At 48.2% G+C, this 23966-nt stretch overlaps 1 protein-coding gene across 1 annotated transcript in view; it reads right to left on the bottom strand.

The window, feature by feature from the left end:
* Trio (trio Rho guanine nucleotide exchange factor) overlaps positions 1 to 23966 on the bottom strand; it is a 317342-nt gene that overhangs the window by 129905 nt on the left and 163471 nt on the right. Inside the window, 3 exon segments of the mRNA XM_028868161.2 lie at positions 3487 to 3661; positions 4544 to 4713; positions 19392 to 19583. Of these exon segments, the coding sequence (XP_028723994.2) occupies positions 3487 to 3661; positions 4544 to 4713; positions 19392 to 19583 (537 nt within the window).

Below are 23966 nucleotides of genomic sequence, written 5' to 3'. Positions count from 1 at the left end.
AAAGCAAGTATTTCAGTACTTCAAGGTGGAACATGTATAAATACATCTACCTGTAAAATGGCGCGCGGGGGGGGGGATTTACTTGTTTTATGGCAAAATAGCTGGGCGGGTGGTGGTGTACACCTTTAATCCCAGCACTCGGGAGGCAGAGGCAGGCGGATCTGTGAATTTGAGGTTAGCCTGGGCTACAGAGTGAGTTCCAGGAAAGGCTCCAAAGATACACAGAGGAAACCCTGTCTCCAAAAACCAAAAACCAAAAATTTTTTTTTGACAAAACAGTTGTCTGAGGCAACTATCATTAAGGAAGGTCTGGTGAGCCACCATGGCCAAGGCTGAGAGGGAGTTCAGCAGCCATCAGAATGCCACCACTTGAATGCACTGCATCTCAGCATCTGTAGGGCAGCTCATAAAGAGCTACCTCTGGCTCATTCCTGCACAAACCCAGAGTCTGGTCTAAGCAGGTTTTCTAAAATCTGAGTTCTGTGTTGACAGGAAGTACCAGAGAACACAAGCAGTAACCCACAAGTCAAGTGAGAAAGCATATCACGTGGGAACCTGGCTACCTTGACAAGTGAACCCATCATGGTCAAGAAGTCACGGACTGCACAAAGTAGGACAGAGCGAGAGTCGAACCTAAACTAAGAGGCTAGCCACCAAACACAGCAACTGGCCTGTGTGCCTCCTGATGGAGGCGTCAGTGCAAACCTGAACACAGGCTCTATACTGGGAGATAATGGGTGCCAGTTGGATGGGTGAGGTGTCTGGTGCTGTGTGTGTATAAGGAAGCGCCCTTATGATGCAGAGATCTTTAGGACTGGAAGGATGGACAGGCAGCCTCTCTCAAATACTCTCGAACAACATTCAATGAGGGAAGCAAGCAAAGAAACAAGGTCTTGCTGATTTGGGGGCCTGGGGTACGGAAGCTTCTTTGCGCTGCTCTCTCGGCTTTTGTATAGGTTTGAAAGCTTGCACAACATGATTTTTAAGTCACAAAATCCAGAAACAAGGAAGGACTCCTTGAGAAAGAATATATACTGTCTGCTTCAATGGATGAGCATTTCCCGAGGGTCATCACTTATTTATGCATGTGCACAGGAACTAAGTTGGGATGAAAATCTGAGCATGTGACAATGTGTACATAATCTAGGTAGAGAGGGTTTTCAGAACTCCTATAGTACAGACCTTCCCAATTTATTCTTTTATTAACAGAACTTGCATGCCATGAACATTTATAGTGCTAACTTGTACTTCTTCATGAAATTACTAACATTAAATTACATTAATGAATCATATATAAGTCATGGAATAAATGAGGAAAGAGATTATATTTTTGAGGTTCTTGGGATCATGCGCAGAGCCCTGTATGTCCTTTCAATTGCCCCAGCAGCGGGCCACATCCACAGGCCAGGAAACGACTTTCAGGAGGTGGGGAAAGGACCGACGTTCACCTCACTGTCCACTCTATGAAAACTGTCTTTCACATACGTGTTTTCAGAGCCCAGGGAGGAACAGCAGGCATGATAATGAAGCAGATTAGCAGCAATGACAGACATAGACTTTTGATAAGTGGACTCTATCTGCTTATCTTTTACTATCCTAAAGACGTCAAGGCTCAAGGACCCTAAAATGGCCAGCCATTTTCTTCCATGCAGACGACATGCACCAACTCCACACGTCACTGCCTGTTTCTGTAACACGCTGCCCGGCATAGGAGCTTTGCCTAGGACACTCGCTCTGCAGTTTCTGCCAGGGGCAGCACGCTTGTGGTTCCTCATGAGGTTTTGATGACGGTTAAGTTACAACTAAGAAGCATCAATGCAAATAAAGTAGGAAGTATTTTCAACTATCTCACGGGGTCTAGAAGAGAATCTTCAGCTAATGCTCTGGCTGCTCCCTCTATCTTGTAACTGAAAATATACAACAGGCAACTAAGTTTTAGAACAGCAAGTCACTTGACTCCAAAGAAAACCGGTCTGTTCTGTTTGCTGCCAACCTGAGCCCTAGGCAGGGCAAGGCCAGTGGGTCTCCACTCGGGGGATTCTAGCATGCCTTCTCGGTGTCTCAATAAGGACCTGCAGGCCAAGCCCTGGAGAGCACCGGAGCAAACTGACAGCCACTCCGTGACCAGTGGGGGCTTGACACATTCTTCCTTCCTTCCTTCCTTCCTTCCTTCCTTCCTTCCTTCCTTCCTTCCTTCCTTCCTTCTTCCTTCCTTCCTTCCTTCCTTCCTTCCTTTCTTTCTTTCTTTCCTTTCTTTTTTTTTGGTTTTTTGAGAAAGGGTTTCTCTGTGTAGCTTTGTGCCTTTCCTGGAACTCGCTTTGGAGACCAGGCTGGCCTCGAACTGAGAGATACGCCTGACTCTGCCTCCCAAGTGCTGGGATTAAAGGCGTGCGCCACCACCGCCCAGCGACGCATTTCTTGTTATGAACTGACCAAGATAAAGCTGCTTTTTTTTTTTATGGGAAACAGTGCTGGAGTTTAAACGGGCAGCCAGAGCTGCTGTCCAAGGTGAGGCTGATGCGCAGGCCAGAGGGAGCTGCACACAGAGGATCTTGGAGCTAAGAGAACCATAAACAGTCTCTGCAGGCCTTTCCTGCCTCCTCTGTACCAACCCCAAGCCTCTGTGGCACCTCAGTGCCCAGCCAGTCTGAGTAACCCACAAGCAGTATGAATGAGCGCTAACCCGGGGGAGGCAGTGAGACTCAAGCACGCACCATAGTGCGCTTTCAGACCCCTGCAGTCACAGGCTGGACCTGAGCGGTCCAGTGAGGACCGATTCGGACCACCAGCTGTGGAAGCAGCCAGGTGCAAGGACACAGGCCTCACACAGGCTGGGAGGTGTTTGCTCCTTCTGCCAGTGTCCCTCAGACAGTTTGGTCTCATCCATTCAGACTTACTCTGCTCCACTACATCAAGCATAAAGAGCCTTCCCTAGAGAGCACAGAGCCACCCCCTTTCCGCTGAATAAAGATAAATAAGTGTGTGTTTCTTCTCTGTACATATCAAATGTAAAAATCCATTTTTAGGTGGAAATTATGGGAAACGAGAGGGCACTTTTATGGGCTACAATCAGTCCCTTTATTAAGAGAGAAAACAGAAAATAGAGAGATGTGTGAGGGGCAGACAGAGGGGGAGAGAGGAAGAGGGAGGCCCCTGTATTAAAGGCTGCTCTCTTTCTAGAAGAGGGGAGTGTGGGGTGGTCCCAAACTGCTCAACCAGGGCTGACCTGCCCCTGGGGAGGCGGTGGCCATGCTTCTAGCACATTCCCTCCACTCCAGGAGCACAGTCCTTGCTGCCGCTGCCTGCACTGTCCTCCTGGTCTTCTGCCCGCCCCAGACTACAGAGCTGACCACCCAGCCTCCCCAGCAGCCACAGGAGCTTCCTTCTGTCTCCACCTGGCTCTCTGCTCTCCGAGGCTCAGGGAGTGGAGAGGGCACAGGACAAGAGCCAGAGGCAGGGCTCCAGGGCAGGGGTCCGAGCACTCACGTCGATTGCATCCCTCTCAAATATGCGCAGCTGCAGGAAGAGTTCCAGCTTGATCTTGCGTTCCTGGAAGAGCTCCTCCATCTGTGACTGAGCCTCGTCCAGCTGCTGCAGCACCGTCTCGATGTGGTTGATGGAGCTGTTGTGTGGAGTCTTGTTACTGGAGATGGCGGAGTCCCTACGGGAGCGGAGAAGGAGACGGGACTTCAATGAGACAAACAGGAATTGAATGAGGTCTCACATTGTTAGACACCAGATCCGGCAACGCAAATCTTCAGGGGCAGAAGGCTGGCAGGAAACTGGACTTTGTCTCAGCAAAGGGAAGACGCTGTCCCCTAGCAAAACACTACCAGCCCCCTTCCTCTGGAGCCTGGTGCACTAAGCCCGAGGCACAGCTGTGCTCTACGTAGCCCTCTCCTGAGAAGTCAGCTATTACAGAAAACCAGTGGGGAGTTTTGAGTAGCGAGGACAGCTGGTACCTGGGCCCTGCACTGGTAGTCCTCCTGCCTCGGAGGTTAGCTTCTAATGCACTCAGTGAAACCCTTACTAAGGGGACATCGTGTAAGGCTGTTTAGTCAGTGACTACGTCAACTGTCCTGGGTGATGCCTAAGTTAGGGGTAAGAGGCTACCTTTAAGTGTCCCTCATGACCCAATCAAAGGAATTTCCAGAGGAAACAAAGCTGGCCCTGCCACCTCCAGTCGCCTAGCCTTTGAGCTGAGAGATGGGCAGGCTGCCACACTCTAGACAGGCAGGTCCTCTGGGGCTAAAGGACGTGGTCTTAAGAGAGTCAAATGCACCCACTTATAAAGAAATTTCATTACGAGTAATGAGGACATAGTAGCAAAAGTTAAATTCTGACGGTTGTTAGTCAGTGTTAAGGTGAACAATTACGGAGTTTTTCAACTAAGGGGGGACGGGGACGGGATGAGAAGAAAACTGTCCCTGGCCTTCTGGAGAGCATATTGGAGCTATCTGATAGAGGCAGGAACCCACTGGGCAGCTTGGGATCTGTGTGGGGCCAGGCAGGGGCAGGGGGTGGAGGATGGGGTGCGACCCACCTCAGCTGCTGGATGAGGTCTTCCCCTTCCTTGATCACGTTGACTGTCACCTGCAGCGTGGTCTGCTGCTGCTGGCCGAAGCGCTTGATGAGGTCCTGGACGGCCTCCACCGACTCGGCGTACACGTCGTCCAGCAGCTCCTTCTGCAGCTCCTCCAGCCATGTCCACAGCTGCGGACCAGAGAGGGCACAGTCAGTGTGCTGGAGAGACTGGGACACTCACATGGGGAAGACACCTGTGGCAGCCTGCTCCCAGAGAGAGGGAAGGAAGGAAGGAGGGGGGAGGAAGGAGAGGAAGGAGTGTCCCGGAGAGTCCGGCAACCAGTGGAACCTATGCACAAAAAGAGCAACATGTCGCTGCAGCGTGGAGCAAAAATAAACAGGCAGCGAAGCGGAAGAGGCTGTCACCGGGGAGAAAAAGGAAAGGGAAGAGAAGCCACTCTCCTCTTTTAGAGGCTCAGTCTGGAGTCCAGTGGAAATGCCAAGAGTCTCTCAGACAACAGGACCATCTTCCGGGCGCAGTGGCATTCTTAGACACGTCTCCTGCCTCGGTTTCAGCCAAGGTATCACATTCCATTATTAAACCCGCACTCAGACACGAGTGCTTTAGCTCCCTGGGAGCATCAGAGAGCACACTGAGGGTAAATTATTCTCCGCCACAACTGTGGGTTGGAGATGTGCTCCTGAGATGACCACATCCAGTTCAGGTACCCGGGTCCAGCCTGTCACACAGTGTTCTCACCCTACCGTGGGAAGAGCTGTCTGTGTCAACAGGGGTCTCGCTTCCTTCCAAGTGGGAATTAGAACCTGAATTCCATTGCTATATATATTTCCAACACAGAAAAGCTTAAAACATCAATTCTGTGCTACCACCTGCTCACTGGATGGAAAGTACCACATACATAAAATATGTTCTTCCTGCTATTTGCAAAGCAATAGGCATTTTGAAGTGGGTAGGCCAATTTAAAATAAGAAAAGTACTGGTAAAGGGCTTATTTCTCAGTCAAGCTACCCACGATGCTGAAGATACTCAAGATACTAAATACGTGTTACCTTTTCTTGCATTGTTTATCCGATTTTGTGCTCATTATCAAGTTTCATACAACAAGAATTTTACTTAGAGCAGTCTCAGATGATGGCTGCTCAGCTCATCTTGAAGATCAGGGGAAGTGGGCCCCAGGTGGAGCAACCTGCAGCCTGCCAGACCGTTCCTGATGCCCTGCACCATCCTTGGAGGGCTCCTGTCAATAAGGACCTCACACACACTTTCCTGTTCCTGCATTCTCTACTAGGCTGTCAACACAGTGGCCGCACTTACAAATGACGGAAGGACAGCAGCAGCATGGCACTGACGGTCTTCCCGTCTGCTCTAGGATTCCCTATGGAAAACGTACTTCGCTGCTGCCGGTTGTACTGTGTTAGTTAGTTAGTTAGTTAGTCAGTTAGTTAGTTCGTTCTAGGTAACGATGGACAGCACTCTAGTGGGGTGGCACGTTAGCACTATCGTGGAACTGACAACAGTTCCACAGTGGTACTCCTGTACACTCGCACTCCAGTGCACGGCAGTGCTCAGTGGTACTCACTGTGCAGTAGGAATACTGCCTTGAGGTTGGGAGGAAGGCCATCTGGGCTTCACAGCCTCTTTAGCAAAGCATAGCTCTGTGGTCCACACAAATCAGCTAAGTTCTCTAAGACGCAGCGTGGTGGGACACGGGTCCCAAGAATCTCAATGCTCACAGAGGAGTTACTAAGACAGCAGGAGGATGCAGTGCATCCTGTGCAGACGGGAGTGCTCCAGGAGTGAAGTACTCCGTAATTAACTGTAGGAATGGATTCAAGTGAACTAAATAGACGGGAGTGCTCCAGGAGTTAAGTACTCCATAATTAGCTGGAGGAATGGATTCAAGTGAACTAAATAGACAGGATTTTCTCACAGAAACAGAGCATATGCTGCTACAAGCAATAACCAACCACTTAGCAAAATAGATTGCACTATTTTACTGAAGAGTCAAAACACTTAACCTAACAGCTGTGATGATCAAGTCATCGGACTTCTTAAGCTAGCAACCTGCCTTCCACAAGACAGGTGGCAGTGGAGAAGGCAGGTGACTAACCACGCACAGAACTCACCTACTTGCTGCCAATGACAACCCACTTGACCATGTGGCTACTACAGCCCCCACCCTCCCGAGACGGCTATTTATAACGACGGGTCTCTTCCCATCTGCACGGATTCTGTTGAAAATCAATGGGGAAAAAAATCACTGACTTCATGAGTCATAAAATCTTAGCAGTGTCTTCTGTTTGAGTTCATGGGCTTTGCTGAAGTTGCCCCAGCAATGTCAATGTATAAATAAATGGGCGAGTCCACCCGGCTGGCAATCCTGCTCCCTTACACTGGTCAGTACCTTTCCTGTGCACTGGGCTGTATGAGCCTGGGGCATCTAGTTCTATCTAAGGTACAGATACTGTATGAGCTTGGAGCACCTGGTCTGCCCTGGAGAGGGGTCGGTAGCTCTCCTCCATTCACTGTAGCTTAAATCTAGAGTCCACTTGTGGGATGAGGAAGGAGTGGGGTGCCTATGTGGGTGGGGACATCTGCCACATTACTCTTGTCCAAATGCTACCAAAGGTACCTGTTGAGTTACAAAAGACTTAAACAATCTTTTATGCATTGCTGAAAGTGATCAGAAACAGTCCATGGAGTTGCTCTGATGTGCAGCACACAGGTATATGTTCATGCAACCCCACGGTGACAGGAGCTGATGTTCCTGTCACAAATGACTGCTGTAGCCTATGAGGACAGCCTGCCTGAGCTCAAAACCAAGGGGCACATTACAGGGCAGAAACACTGGTGCTTTTTTTAACCTGGCCTTATGACTCAGTTTCCCCTATAGAATGTGGTTTGATGTGAATGTCTGCTCGGGGCAGTGTGGCCGACTGATGAGATTATATATACAGAGGGAATAATCAGTAAATGGTAGCCACTGTTGCTGGCTGTCTCCTAAGAAAAACCTCATAATAAGAAAATTCATAAAATTTTCCATCCTTTGTAAGTATTCTTTAAACTATATATATTCTAATGTATTCTCTCATTTGTTCAAAATTAGTCCCTTAGTCTGGTAAACTTAACATGTAAATCCGTTTACCCCTAAAATAGCATTCGGTACTATAGTACAAGGAAAGGCTGTAAGAAAAATCTGTTGGATTCTATAGAAATTGCTTCCTCTGAATTCTAGGGGGAAGTGCCAGGAATATTTAGGGGTCAAGTTTTGGCCTTCCACCTGGCAGAGCTACACACACACACACACACACACACACACACACACACACACACACACACTGGCATTTCCCCTCCACTTCCTGGACGTTCTGACTCCAGTCACTGGGAGAGTGTGCTCCCCCACCTGGCCCGCCAGTGAAGTCCACAGAGTAAGCTCCACAGAAGACTGCAGGAAGTGATTCTGGGATGGCATCGATGAGGAGGAAACAGGGAGTTAGGTAGTGGATCGAGGCTATATATAAAAAGCATGATGTCAAAAGCCTGAAGGGTCTTGGCCCCCTCAGAAGTTTTCAGGAAATATTCTCACTCAATTTGAAGAAGAAAGGTCTTGGAGAAAGGCCCTTGTGAGGCCGGAGTGGTGCTATCTTACTGCAGCCTGAGGCAAGCAAGATCTGTCTTTAAGATTTTGAAATGACGTCATACATGATACCTGAAGTGGCTCTGAACAAAGCAACTTAAGGAAGTTTGTGGCAGTCTTAGGTCCAGGTTTTCCAAGGATGAAAACAAAACGCGCTTCTGTGCAAGCTGATCATCTACAGTAAAAACCTACAGTGAGAGGACGTGTGCGGTGGTGTTCTATTTGTACTGAAATGTGATTTTGATTGTATGTTAACAAATAAAGTTGCCCGGGGGTCAGAGCTATTAGAGCCATAGCAAGAGCGTGGTGGTGGTGACCTTTAATCCCATAGATCTCTGTGTGTTCAGGGATACAGCCAGCATTGGAGACATATGCCTTTAAGACGGGGAGGGCTGTACTTACAGGCAGTGATGAGGCAGTCACGTGTTTGTGTTTACAACCAATGAGAAGGCAGAACAGAAAGACTATATAAAGACATACACACAGGAAGTAGGTCTCTTTCGGAGAGGTAGGAGCACCGCAGGAGGAAGGGTAAGATTTTAGCTCTGAGCTCTGACCTCTTGGCTTTCTCTTTTACATTGGTTCTGTGTTTCTTATTTAATAAGACGGTTGGTTACATCTACAGACGTGTATTCTATGTGCTATCACTGCAACCTGGGTTCTGTTTTAGAAGAACCACGGTTGTCAGGACACAGGTGTAGGACACATTGCCCCCTAGTGGCCATAAAAGGCTGGGCTTTCAGTCTAGATCTGAGAGCCTCCTGGGGATGTGCTTGCAGGCCTGGGTGGAAGTTCTGAAGACTCTGCCCACAACTGAGTTACATGTATATAGAGGCACGGCCACAGACCAAGATGTAAATGGAAACCTTGAGCTATAAAACCATGTGAAGAGAGGCTCTGGGACACAGACGTGGGAGGATCCTGTCCCATCCCTGACATCAGGAACAACCCTTACACCTCAGCCCTTTACCCACAGGCCTTGGGCAGTACACGCTTCTGGGAGGAAGATGAGAAAGCTCGCCTCGAGAGTAGAGGTCCTTTCTTCATCACTTGGGGAGGGAACTTCTGTAGGCGCTGAAGGTTCTGGGCAGGCCTGGGCTCTAGGTGGCTAAGAGAGTCCTCAGACTTGGGAATTGCCACAGCAGCAGTGTCTATACTCTCTGGACATCATACAGGCTGTAGTCATGGCAACATGGAGCCTGGTACCCAAGGAGGTTCAGCGGACCAGCTGAGGGCCTTGCCCTTGATGAGTCTCGTGTCTTCGCCTGCAGTCCTTCCTATGAACTGAGGTAACTTCACTGACCTGCAGAGCCAGTTGGAGAGAGAGATGAGCATGACGGTGGACGTGCTCGTTTGCTGCGAGGAACCTCTACACAGAAGCTACTGTACTGAGACCTGTCTCCCTGCTCTCCGCTGACAGGCAATCGCTTGGTACAGTGGAGTTGTGCAAACTGTAGTGTGGGGTCAGAAGTGTCACACTCATAGCACCCCAGAGCTGCTGCTGCTGCTGCTGCTGCTGCGAGTTCAGAGCAGAAGTGAGTGGTTTCAAGGGCAACGTGCAGGTGCAGATGCCGTACGGCAACCACTTCGCACAGAACATGTGATTCCAGTGCAGCAGGAACAGGCTGAAAAGGGAACTGCACCTACCACCTACAGGAAACTCCTCTGCCAGAAATGACCAACACGCGCCTGCCTAACTGTATGCTGACTACACATGCGTGGTGTCTTGATGTAGGAATTGTAGTGTATTTTTCCTCTCTGTGTATATTGTGTGTGGGTAAGCATGTCCCTGTGTGTGGGCAAAGGCAGGAGGCCTTCAGATGTCCTACACCACCACTGTCCACTTTACTCACCTGGAGCAGGGTTCCTCCATAAGCCTGGAGCCACATGGGTGGCCAGAAAGGCCCAGTGACCCTCCTACCTCTGCCCACGGCACTGGGTTACTGACTTGAGTGCTGGGGGTCTGAAGTGGGCTTCTCATGCTGGAGCAGCCCGGCCTGAGTGTAGGGTTGAGAAGTACCTTCTGTGTTGTGTGACGGATAAAGATGCCTGAGGATGCAGAGAGAATGTTATAAGGCATGTACGGGGTAGAGGAAGAACCGAGGGGACCAAGTTTGGCATCTGAGATCATGACTGCACGTGGCAGGTGCTGGTGTCAGGAGGACACCCACAGAGGCCTCCGCATGGCAGCCGCACGCGTGAGAAGAAGCCGCAAAGGACATTCCAGCCCGAGGTGTGGACACTTGGAGACAGGTGGGATGGGGCTGCACAGCAATGCTGCCCAGCCAGGGACCAGGGATGAAACCTGTTGACACAGCTAAGGAACTGTGTGATCAACTGGGACTCCAATGACCTAGACATCGTGCATGTTCTGTTATCCTAAGAAAGAGCTCGGCACCTGGAATTTTCCACCTTTCTTCCTATTCTGCAATACCCTTGAACAAATCAAGCGTTCTACTCAGCAACATTTGGCATCTACAAACATTGGGGAAGCCCTCTCCTCCTTCCCAGATCATTTTCAAAAGGGCTCTTGCTATCCTGAAATAGTTCTGAGTTGTGTCAAACTCTAATTCCTCCTCACCAGAACAAACCCTCGAGCCTCAAAGCTGTGGTCCCACGTCTACAGCCTGCCACTACTTCCCTAGGCCACTGTTGGTCCCTCCAGCTCTCCTGGCAGGCAGAAGCCCTGGAGGTCCATGACACCTGAACATGCTGGCCTTCCCGAGGTGGGCTGGGGAACTGAATGACATGCCCGTGTGACTCAAACAGTAGCCCAAGGGCAGCCCGATGTCTGTTTCCTTCACAGTCCCATTCTTTCCTTAACTAATGCTAAATGAGTTATCCTGGGCACAGCACTGTGGACAGACAGAAACACGGGTCACTTCTTTATTAAACACGCACTACCACGGCGTCCCTTCTGACACTCCTCTGTTCTCACTGGAAACAGACCTAGATAGTAAAACCACGAATGCAGCTATTTCTGTTGTGACACCAAGTTTGTCCCCAAAGAAAACTAAACACAGTAAGTTAAAGCATGCCTGAGTTCATCTGAGCAATCAAGATGTCACATAAGGACATAAAAGTTCAAAACAGATTAAATCATAGTTCAAAGATCTGACTGGAAAATCTCTCCTACAGAAGTCGACACCAAGTGATTAGCCAGGCTGTTGCCTGGCCTCAGACCATCTGAGATGAGTGGTCATCGACTTCTCTCAGCACACCTGTCACAGAGTCTGATCCAGCAAGGCCAGCTTGGGACTTCCTTCTTCCTGACATCTTCCACTTGGATAGTGTGGAGGATAAAGATAGTCTTGACTTTGTACCAAAACCTTCGGTTGATTTTTGTAGCCTGCAAGTCCTTCTTCTGGTCCTTTATTCCTCCTTTAATCATCTCTAGCTTTCCTGCCTAGGACTAACCTCATCCTGAGAAAATGCACAAAATTTATCCTCTTAAAAACATTACCAGCCTTATCAAGGCACAGTGACCCACAGCTGTGTCTTAGCATTCAGGAAACTGAGGCAGAAGGATGAGGCAAGAAGACTGCTTGGGGATACTTGGTGAATACCAGGCTGCCAGGGCTGTACAGCAAGACTTTATTTAGCACCAAGAACAAGTCAGATGTCTTGCAGCCCCTAGTGTCTACCCACAGTTCACCGCAGAACCAATGTGGTGAGCTGGTAACCTCATTCGGCCACTACTGGGAAGTCCAACATGTCTGGGAACTGAGTCTTCGAGTCACATAGAAGACCTGTCTTTTCATAAAACCCTCCCTCATTTTTGTCTTCTGCATGTTCCAGCCACAGGGAAGGAAAAAGCCCAGCTCAAAGCAGATGCCAAGAGCATCACACAGTGAGATTTCTGCTGCCAGCATCAGGGGCCCCAGCCAGAAAGCCTGACCCTTCCCCAATCTGCTTCTAAGTGTTGTGTTTCAAAACAAGAAGAGAAAACGAGTGAACAATAGCAACGCCAGACAACAAGCCTAACTTGTGTGGTGCTGCCACTGTCCTGGGAAAACCCCGCTAATGCCCTGCTGCTGATCGCTCCTTCTACCTCTCTGTTGATCTGAAGAGCAGTCAGCAAAGCGACAACGTACATGTCAGAAACACACACAGAACATATCGTTCCTCTCTCAGTGAGCCAAAGACCTGCACAATGCTTTCATAATATTTAGCTCATAGAACTAATAAGAGACCAACAGCATTGGGATCCCCTTTAGGATGAGGTTTAGTAAGATTACATATTCACATTCCCTCTCAGCTGCACACTGGGAGACCTGCTCTTCCTGATCATGCCGTGAAGTCCCTCACCTTCCATATTAACCAAGCGGTAATGTAAACAATTGAGGAAAGAGTTAGAGGCAACTCTCCATTTAAAGGTGAGCCTTCAATAGGACTCTGTTTCCCACAATAATTTCTCATTTCCGTTAGCCTTTTTTTTTTTTAAACATTTCTTTGTTTATTTTGTGCACGTGTGCCACTGTGTGCACGAGGCCATTGTCTCCTAGTACTACCTGAGTGCCAGGGCTACGACTGGTCGGCAGCCTCGGCAGCCAGTACCTTACACACTGTGCTAACCTTCTGGCCCCCACACTCCTCCTTAATTTGGAAATGTTGGTGCAAATTTTCAAAATTACAAATTTCGTAATTTTAAGTCATAGTTTTAAATCACTCTTCAGGGGGAAAAAATGTTTAGGTGCTGGAGAGATACCTCAGAGGTTAAAAGCATATACCATTCTTCCAAGGTACCTAAATTCAGTTCCCAGCACACATGTGGGTGACTCAGAACGGTAACTCCAGCTCCAGGGAATACAGCACCTTCTGTTCCCCATGGGCAACTATACTCAAGCGTACATTCTTGTGTGTGCACATTCTATCTTGGGTGCTTGAGAGCGCTCTCTCTCTCTCTCTCTCTCTCTCTCTCTCTCTCTCTCTCTCTCCCGCTCTCTCTCTCTCTCTCTCTCTCTCTCTCTCTCTCTCTCTCTCTCTCACACACACACACACACACACACACACACACAACCTTTAAAAAAAAATAAACCTTTCAAAGAAAGCTGCTCGACATGAATTGCTCTGAACAGTTCTTTCCTCCTAGACGGCACCACACTGTCCTCTTTACTCTCGCCAACACAAATGTTTTGTTCATGCTGATTAAGTGAGAAAAAATAAAGTAAATAAATACATTTGTTTTACTGGGATCAGAAATGTTTCGTGATGTATGCAAATGATTCATAAAATATGAATGGGACCATGAAGGACTGTCTCCAGCAAAATGGGATCTGATGCTGGGGACGGTGGAGTCACTAGTTTCCTAGAGGGCTCCGCTCCCCCATGATCTGCAGAACAGGTCAGGGAGAGGGGACTGTTAAGGAGGGGCAGGGCAGAAACATAGTAAGCAGTTACTGTTGATCAGAGGTTAGTGAGGCTCAGAGCAGTTTAAACCTACTTAGATAAATCTCTGCATCTTACTTTAAAATTCTTATCACTTTGTACCTATTGAGTAAGTTAAGTTGGGGGCCAGGGAGAGACAGAGAACATTGGTAGCAACTATAAGGAAATGCTGTTTGGAGCTTGTATATGTGAGTTCACTGTCTCCACACTGGAGCCGTGGCTTGGGCAGCAAAATAGCCTCCAGGTCACCCAGGCCATGTCACTTTACCATCGTTGTGAATTATTTTAATACAGACGACATATTCACAGAAAATGTACAACCTTCTTAATACCTATAGAAGACAACGTTCTTTTTTTCATGAGGATGCCAAACCAGATGTCAAAACCACAGGCTTGACAACTGATGCTTCAAGTCCAACGGAATGCTAACCACCAAAGGCATCTGTTTTCCTTGAGTTACATGATTTAATTGCTCAGCTGTTCTGTGTTAAGTAAGTAAATAAATCGAGTGCTCCAGAGTACAGATACATAAAACAGAAATCGCTGACTGCTGAGCACATCAAGTCAAATTTCTCTCCTGAAACATCATTCAGATGAGCTTCACCACCAAGGAAATTAGGAGGGGATTCGGAAGCTTGGAGGCTGGACATGTGTTTCCTGGAAGTGTAGTGGGACAGGTTTGTTCTAGAAAACAGTTCTGGATTCTTTCCACCTGTACTGCACTGAGCAAAGGACCCTCACCTACCCCAGAGAAATGAAAACTTACATTATTGCAAAACCTTGCACGACTGTTCACAGCTTCCCCTTTTAAACAGCTCCAAACTGCAAACTACTCAAATGTTCTTTATGAATAAGTGGTAAATAAAATGTAATATATTTGCACTGTGAAATGCTCCTCAGCAATAAATGGGAAAATGGTGTTGATACACGTAAGGAAGTGAATGGTCTCCAGCATTAACTGAGCTGAAAGACAACCACAAACATATTCATGACTCCACTTATCTGTCATTTCTGAAAGCCTCCCAGTAATAGAGATGTGAGATATTGATTCTTGCTGAGGCTGGAGACATCTAAGGAGGAAGCTGAGCCAGAAAGCCGCGGGCAGTCTGGCCTCCAGCTTCTGCAGGAACAGGAAGCAGCATGCACAAGAATGGCCTCTGATGACAGGATGAGTCTGTGTCACTGCAGTCTGGGTGTTGTGGCCGGTACACAAACCTACATATGACGAAGCTGCAACAAACCCATGCACGTGGCTGTGTGCACTGGTGTGGTCCCCTGGCTGCTGAGTAGACCTGGTCAGGGCTGAGGGTGGCAGCTGGGAGTGCGGCTGAGGCACACCACGGAGCCTGGAACTCCCCCCCCCTCCAACCCAGAGAGCGCTGTGCTCCCCCCCCCCCCCCGCCCCCGCCGCTTCCCTGGGAGAGCTGAGGCCTGGCTCCAGCAGCACAGAAAAGGAAGTTGTCCTGTGTGTTTGCTGCTAGGAATGAAAATGAAGTCAGACTGGCACTCGGAGGGAGACAAAGTCTCCAGGTGGGGGGTGGGCCTTTACTTCTGACTTCTGAATGACACGAGACGATCTCTTTCCCCAGGCAGTGCTCAAAACAAACAAGTGTCCAGTTCAGCACCAAGTCTGCAGAAGCCCAGCCAGGTTTCTTTACTTAACCCACCCAGGACGCAGCAGCAGCAGCCTGGTTCAGTGGGAGTGACCCTTCCTGGCGACCAGGGATTCTGAGAACAGAAGTCAGTGCTGGGTCACCGACTCAGCCCCAGAAACGAACTGGCAGCAAGCTTGCTGTTACCACCTAGTTGCCAAGTGACCCGTGAATGTCAAAGGTAGTTAGTAATTAAGTCACGAAATAATTCCGAGAATGAAGTTGATGAGTAGAAATGGGTGAAAGTAGTAATGGTTTTTATTGGATATGAAAATAAAAACATCATTCAAGGCACTAGTGCTAAGATCAGATGGTAGACTAAAATTATCATTTCACAGACTTGTATTAAGTGTCTAAGTGTCAGAAGAGGCTGCGTCGTGTGAACCCAAAGGAGCCAGAGCTCAAACTATCAAGAGACCAATGTCTGAAGTGTGAGGGCAGCTGTGGCTCCCACTGAGGTGTCCCTTCCTCACGTATCACAGCGGGTTCAGGTCACAACCACAGAGTACAAAGAATGAGTTATAGGAAAGGAGGTCTGAATTATAGTCAGCACCGATGTGGATAAATGTCACAAACGGTGCCAAAAGGCAACAAGACTCACAGGAAAGGACTGCATGCAGTAGGCTCAGAGTCCTCCCAAACAAAGTCCACACTCACATTAGGCCAATAAACATCCCATGAACTACTTGAAAACATTCAGGAAAAGACAACGTGGGTTGAGAGAAAGATTAGCAAGGATGTGCGAGTCCTGCAGCGTCCCATGATAACTTTTGGAGGAAGTGTCCTGGAATGCTTCTAAATCTGGCTTTAAGGGGGAAACTGAGGCTGCTAAATCTAGCATGAAGATATAACATAGTTGCCTTCTGTGAAAATAAGTCCTTTTTCTCTATTCCAGGAACAAGAATCAAACGGTACCCTTCTCCAGGGGAGGACTGTCTAAGACCACAGACCACTTCAATGCTCTTGCTCCATTCAGCTCATGCACAGACACTGTAAGCTATAGAGAAGGGACATTCCAACACTAACAGATGGCACAGAATCCTAAGGTACAGTGACCATAATCTGGAGATCTTGGGCCAAATCTTATGTTGATGTCCAGAGAGCTAGCCACCAACCCTCTTCCAGGTGGGACTCCCACAAACACCTCAACTAGCTGGCCAGGAGTAGTCACCTTGACCTGGGACCTTCCAGACTGACTTGCTATGGGACCACCTCATTAGCCAGAAACTAACCACACAGTGAAGAGTGACACCCACACTGTAGAGAATCAAGGAATAATCACTGTGCACGCATGCAAAGGACACCCTCTGGGTCTGGAGAGCCTTATCAGAAAACTTACAAAGTTCAATGAATTTGCCTATGACAGACAGACAAGGTTCTCTGTTGTAACCTTTCTCAAGGTCAATGTCTGAGAACGCCTTGCACCACGCATCTGTTAGCAGCCTGTCATTTATCTGATGATGTCATGTGCAAACACCTATCAACGCAATCGATGTGTTTCCCTCCTCTTGCTTTGTCTAAACTGTTACTTCCACTTTACATGAATTAAAGTTCATCTAAACTTCAGTGAGATTGTCAGAAGCTGTTGGAAAAGGACAACTGAAAGCAATCTTTCTCCTTGTACAGATCTAGTGTCCCCTCCCGGGGAGGATCACATGCAGTACCGAAGGAGGACACTGAGCACTCGGGCTACCCAGGAGGAGATAAATCCTCTGAGCAGGAGTCTGGGGCTGACAGGAAGCCCAAGCACTCGGAGGAGAAGACCCTGGCTGGTGCTAGCCCATAGGATACTGTCCCCCGCTACACTGTAAGCACATCGCACATGTGTGTCCCTTATGTGTTCCTCACTAGCCACCAGTTATCCCCTTACCCTGGGTCACCTTAGGGATGTGAATCTGAGAGGAAGCGGTTGAGATGAATATGCGTACCAGGGTGGTCTCACCTATGAAAAGGAAAGAATGGACCACTGAACCTTCCCCAGGAGAAAACACGTCACCCAGAAGACAGACTGGGGCCATCTTAGCCTGCAGACACATGGACACTAGAGGTCATAGAGTGCAGACCTATAAAAATTGTTTTCATTTCAAAATAATTTGCAAGCCTGGTGACAACAGAGACGCTCCGGTGTCAGCTGCCGAACACTTTTACAATATTGTTTTTCCTTCAAGATGATACTGTTATTAAAAAAACAAACAAACAAACAAATCAACAAACCTTATCCTCTGCAAAATACTTTCCTCTCAGCTGTCCTGATATGTCTGCTTGGTGAAAACCACGACACAGTAGACAAGGTATCTGTATCACAGGCTCACAGGCTGACTTACACAAAGACTTCTGTTCCTAGGATTGCTAAGCCACTGGAGAATAGGTCCAGGCATGCAGTCCAGGCAGGTACCACACACCATGTACTGTACAAAGGAGGTGCCTACTCTCTCAATGTGCTGTCAATTCCCTCTGTGGCTATCACCCTTCCCACCTCTCCCGCAGCATCTAAGACATTCAGAGCATCAGTGCCTTGTGTGGTCAGTCATAGGGAACAGGCTGGGTGCAGGCCATCCAGCATGTTTACTGCTCCTGGCTGGCTGTCATTCCTTATCAAGCTCTATTCCTTTCTCAGCTTGGATGTTAAATGTGTAGTAATAAAGGAGAAACTAACACAAATCAGATAACAGAAGAACACAGAATCCTACATGGTCAGTGCTGCCACAGGTGTGTAGAGAACTCTAGAAAAATGTCAACAATAGCAGCTAACTGTGGACAGTGCAGGGAGGCAGTAGGACCCAGCCTGGGAGGACAGTGCCATACATCTGGGGACACTGCATGGTGGAGCTGGAACCTTGGAGAAGGAGGAGTAAACAGAGCAGAGTCAGCAGGAGAGAGAAGACAGCCCCATTGTGAGGACCTACACGTGATGGATAGGACACGTGATCCAGAACAATCTCACTCAGGCTACAAGGGGGCCGGAGTGTGGAGCAGGCTGAGCTGGGGGAGCGGGAGGTGGCTCCTGCTCAGAACCAGATGATCAAGGAACTCATTGCAGTGACTACGCAGCCAAATTAGAAACTGCCAGAAGAATAGCCATTGAACACATTCCTGGGAAAAACAGACTGTAAATATTTCCAAGTCTGTCTTAGGTGTGGTATAATCAGGAGTGGAGGGAGATGTCTATCTCAGAACCAAGAAGTATCATAGTATGTCACAGCATTTTGTAAAGGTCCTTCGCGGAGCATTTTTCCCTAGTCACCTAAAAGAAAACTTGAGTTTATTATAAAAACCCTTAAAACAAAAAAACCCCAACATATAATATTGTCATATAATCTAAGCACTCATGAGACTGAGGCACAGGAGGATCGCTGCAAACTCACAGCCAGCCTGCATTACATAGTGAATTCAGGGCCAGCATAGCTAACATAGCAAAAATATTTCCAAGAACAGACAAAAGTAACATACTAGTTTCCTTAATATAATTTTATATCTACTAAGTACTTTGTATATATGCATATGGTCTGTATCTATTTGTGCTGTACGTGTACAATGGGTATGATATATATAGTATGCTTGCTATCTACCTATTTTTCACATTCCAAATAACATTATCTCTTGAGGTAAGTATGTTGCCAAAGGCACACACAAGGACTTTAGAACTGATATCAGTGCCATGTTGACTCTGGCAATATTTAAACTCAATAAAGGTAATAGAACTTTTAAGAGTGTGTGAGAGTAGTCTGTTAAGATCAGAAGGCTATCACAACTTTCACCCCACGACCAGGCAACACACAGAGACCGGACACCCAGCAGCACTGCCTACAGCAAGCAGGACCTCATAACGGTCTGTGCCTGGAGCACCATTCCTCGCTACAGGAATCTCATTCTGTTTCTTGGTTTCCCTGCTCATCTCCTGACCCACAAGTCTCCCCTTACCCCCACCCCCACCCCACCCCCGGCGGCTGACTACAGATAACCCCAACAAAGGCAGGTGCGCATTCCTGTGAAAAGGCCAGCTGCAGAAGTCCACTGCTTCCTGTCTGCCCCGATGCATTTGGGACTAACACCTACCTGCCATCTTGCATCCAACGTCTCTCATTATGACAAAATTAAGATTCCTTCCCACAAATTCAAAGACCCCGTCAGCCAGATTATATTCTGTCATCATAAGATGATGCATTACCTCTTTTACATGGGTGTGGAACGACACAGACATGTCCAGCAGGATCTTCCGTTGTTCAACTCGCCGAACAAAGTCTTGTATCCGGTCTTCAAGCTGATGGGCAGCCTGATAAATCTCTTCAGGGTCACATTCCCCAGTCTGAGCCAGCTGTTCCGCTGCTTCTAACAACTTATCCGCATTTGTGTAGGTGTTCTGCACAGGAGAATGCCCAGAGGAACAGAAGGTGAGCATTCAGCACACGAGCCGGCGTGGGCGCCATGACACACAGCAACAAAGAACCGATTAGCAGCGTTTCTGATCATTTACTTAAGTTAGACAGAAAACAAAAAAATATGATAAGGAGCAATGGTTCCAGGAGGCCCACACGTCCCTATCAGTAGCCTTTTCTAATGCCAAGCAGATATTAAGCACTGGCCAGAACAGCTCGTGACTCAGAAAGGGCTTTTAGATTTTTGCTAAGGTGGAGTCAGGAAATGCCCCATGACCACAAATGCCCGTTTCACTTTTTCTCTCTCGTTTTTATGGCAGAGTAACTGTGCTTTCTCTTCCCTGCTTCACAGCAGACAGTTTCAGAAGGAAAAGAGAGTTCCAGTGGCTATAAATGTCAGCATAGACATGCTGATGTGAAGTGTAAATACCTATGTAATGTGCTCTGAAGACTGTTCTACTTCAAGTCTTGATAAACTCGTGGCTGTGGCTGCATTTCTCACATGAGCAGATAAGCTACAGCCGGCACTGTTCCTGGAAACTGCTCAAGAGGGGCATTACCAATGAGAGGAGGCGCTGAGACTAGCTGGGGGCCCTCAGCGCAGTCAGAGCAGCCTGCCCTCCCGGGAGGACCAGAAGTCCAGCCCGTGGCTCTGCTGAGATATCGGTTAGCTCATTCATCCTAGCCTCAACTCAAGAGCTGAGCGAGGTAGGTGTCTCCGCACAGGGTGGAAGGTGGCTCAAAGTATGGGAAGGGTGTTCCTGGAGCGAGAAGCAGGCTCAGTCAGGTGAGGAGGGCTTGAAATAGCATGGGAAGCTGGGCTCCAACTAAACAGAGAGGATATCTCTGTCAATCTTTTCTGTTGCCAACAACACAATCTGACAGACACAAGGTTTATTGCAGCCAGGATGGAAGGGCTACATCTGATGGCCTTCTTGGTGGTAGTCCTAAGGTGCTGTAGAGCATTATAAGAGACAAGCACACTTGTCTCTCTCTCTTGGTCCCTCTTTTCGTTAAAAAGCCACTAGGATTCAGTCATGGGGGACCTGCCCCGATAAGTGCATCCAACCCTAAGACCCACCTCTGGACACCAGCCCAGCTCGTCTCCTCCTCCTCCTGCATCACTCTGGGGATTATTTCAACACATAAACCTCTGGGGAGGGCACATCACATTATACCAAACAACAGCACTGTTTCTGATACCTAAGGCTCCTTCCTGTGCATCTTGCAAAGCAAAATCGGATCAGCTGATGCCTTTGAGGTGAACTCCTTAATATCATAAGCATGTAAAAATCGACGGGAGATGACCTCCTTCTCTGATAGGAATAGCATGGACAGTCACATTCCCAAAGAAGACTGACAAACAGAAGGAGTTAGTAGCCCCAGCATGACAAAGCCAGAGGGGCAGGTACTAAATCTCCAAGAGTCAGGTCTAGGACCTGTGTGCAGACTATGAGGAATCAGGCCCCTCAGATTTGGGTCCTACGGCTTTACTTTACCCATGTGGCTGCTTTCTAGGGCTGCACGCCGATACCGGCCAAGTGTCTGGGGATGTATGGCATGGGGCAGCTTTCTGAGGCATGTATGGAAAACAGTCCCATTCCTATAGGGCAACACTCCAGGCCTCTGACGCCATGAAAAACTTGTCTTTGGACTCTGGGCTTTGTCTGATGTATCTGCTGAGGCTGCCTGGACCTTGTAACTCCGTATCCTACATGCTTGCACCTGGGACCAAAATCACTCACAGGATCCTAGGCTTTTTCCAGTTTATTCCTCCAAACACTTTCAACCTCTGGGTGTAACTGAATTCCAAAGTAGTACTCATTATTAGGAACAGCACCAATTTTCTGAGTCTATTTTTCATTATGGTAACAAAATACCAGAGAGGGACTAGCTTTCTATATGGATTTATTTAGCCTACAGTTTTGGAGCTCAACAGTTCAAGATCAGGTGGCCCCACTGGTTTGGCCTCTAGTATCATAAGGAAGAGCGATCACATCGTAAACCAGGAAGCCAGGCAGAGGCTGGGATCTAAAATTCTCTCAAAGAGTGTGCCCCTGACTAACCCAGGGACCTCACTGGAGGCTGCAAGGGCAACTCTTAGAAGCTCCACTTTAAACTTGTCAGCATGAGATCCAAACTCCCAGTACATGGTCCTTTGGGTGACAACATCCAACATCTGTTTGAGGAAGGAGACTAGTTACATTTAGCTGTATCAATCAACTGCTTCAGGTCCAACGGGGTTGGGAGGCTGAGTGCAGTCACCAGCTTGGTCTGCCCCTCGGAAAACAGAGCCCTGCGCAGAAATGTGTTTCTGAAGAAAGGAATTCCGTTCTCTCGATGACTGTCACCACAGCTTTGAAGTAATTTACCTCTCCAGTTTGATAAGTGAATCTTCAGTTGACAGTGTCTCCCAATAGGAAAGCATTACTGAGTGGCTGAGGGCCTCTCTAGGACTTCGTCAGCAGTAATAACGTTGAGAAAGTATTTATGTAAAGGAGCAAGTGTGTTTTGAGTGACATTAAACCACAACCGCTCCTTGCCTGTCTCGTCTTACAGCTGAAGAAAATGATGGTTGTACAAAGGAGGTAAGGGCTTTCCTCAGAAGAGAACCACCTGGGGGAGGGGAACAGGATGGAGACAGGAACATCACGTTGGCATCTGAAACTCCAGCTAGGTCTTCCTAGCAACAAAGCCTTGCTGAGTCCTTCTGGACTGGACTGGACTGTCGGTGGTTTTAAAGGCTGATTGCTAAGCCATCCATATTACCAGCCTAGCTTTTGAGCAGCCTCTCTAAACCCTACCGAAGCCCCGTGACAGGACAGTTCAAGTCCACCTCCCTATAACAGAGCTTAGCTCTGCTCAGTCAGTCAACAGAGCTGCGGCGGCAGCGGTTCAAAGCCCCGAGACCTGGCAATTGAAAGCTGGCAGACATCAGGGGAGTGGAAGGGACGGGCCACCTCCTCTCTTCAGCCCGAGAGACCCCTCTTTGGGCCATTCCCTTTACCCCCATCAGAGAATCAAAAGACATAATTCTAAGAGCAGGCCATGGAGCCCAAAGCATTTCCTCTTTCTGGAGAAACAGCCTATATTGTGTAACTAGTGGACTTTGGGACACGAGCACTTGACTGAAAATAATCTGCCCCGAATTCTCCATTGCTAACTTTAATTCTAAACACTAACCTACAGGACACCTTATGTTAAAAGTTGAATTGATTTAACACTGGAAGCTTATTATACATGTGGAGAAGTTCAGGTCATACTACACACGTGGACGCATTGTATGTCCACGTGGCCACAGCTTCCTCCTAGCAATGAACACAGTGGGGGTTCCGGTCAGTCCTCCGGAAGTCTAGGAAGAACTTGGCTACGTGACAACTCCTTAGACCCTCGTCCAGGAAGACACAGTAATTTCATGCCACACACAAAGCTCTCCACGGACCTGCTCTGAGGAGAATGCCGTGGGGCAGGTTAAGACTCTGCAAGGTGAAGTGCAGAGCAGTGTAGACGCTCACAGAGTGTGGCTCCACCAGCCAGGAGCGGCTGCTCTCAGAGTCAGCCGTAGACACTAGGTTTCCTGCGGTTCACTTGCCTGTTGTAATTACAGTTTTTTCATTTTAAAAACACCGCCTCAGAAAACTACTTAGAAAGTAAGAGATCGCTGTTCAAGAAGTGGCTTCCTTTCCATCAGTCACATGCAACAATTTTCACGTGAAACGCTTTTTCAACTTTTACAGTAGTCCGAGAAAATGCTCTATAGCTGTGCATGTCACACAGTAGACAGCAGCCAGCGTGGGCTCACTCCACGGCAAAGATGTACTCACAATCAGTGCACAAACAAAGAAGAGCTTCACATTCATCTCATGGAAGTTCCTGCTCTGCAAGACTGTAAGCAAGAGGGACCTGTGCTTCCTGAGGAGGCCACAGCCGCATCTGAATCAAACCCTGACACCCAGGGCACCTACATCATGGGTGGGCACCTGAGCAAGTCAGGCAGGGCCGAGGGCTGGCTTCCACCAAGGTTCTGTCAGGCTTCCTCCTTCCTAGAACACTGGAATTGCTCTACAGAATAAACCTATATTTAGCACATTTTCAGAGAACTGAATCATACACTTTTACTGCTTCCTTTTTTAATCTGCTTAAGCTATTTCATCAAGCCACAACTCACTGAGTTCCCAAGAAATGGCTGTATTAAGCAATTTGCCACTTTAAGACCTCCGGGGGCTGGAGTGATGGAGTGGTGGGTAGGCACACTGGACTAGAGTTTAATTGCCAGCACCCACGTGGCTGCTCACAATCACCTGTAACTCCGGGTCCAGGCATCGAATGCCTTCTTTTGGCCTCCACAGGCACCAGGCATGCATATG

Source organism: Peromyscus leucopus, chromosome 11, assembly GCF_004664715.2.
Source record: "Peromyscus leucopus breed LL Stock chromosome 11, UCI_PerLeu_2.1, whole genome shotgun sequence".
NCBI classification, from domain to species: domain Eukaryota; kingdom Metazoa; phylum Chordata; class Mammalia; order Rodentia; family Cricetidae; genus Peromyscus; species Peromyscus leucopus.
Note: the sequence above shows the minus strand (reverse complement) of the source record. Positions and strands in the feature narration are given on the sequence as shown.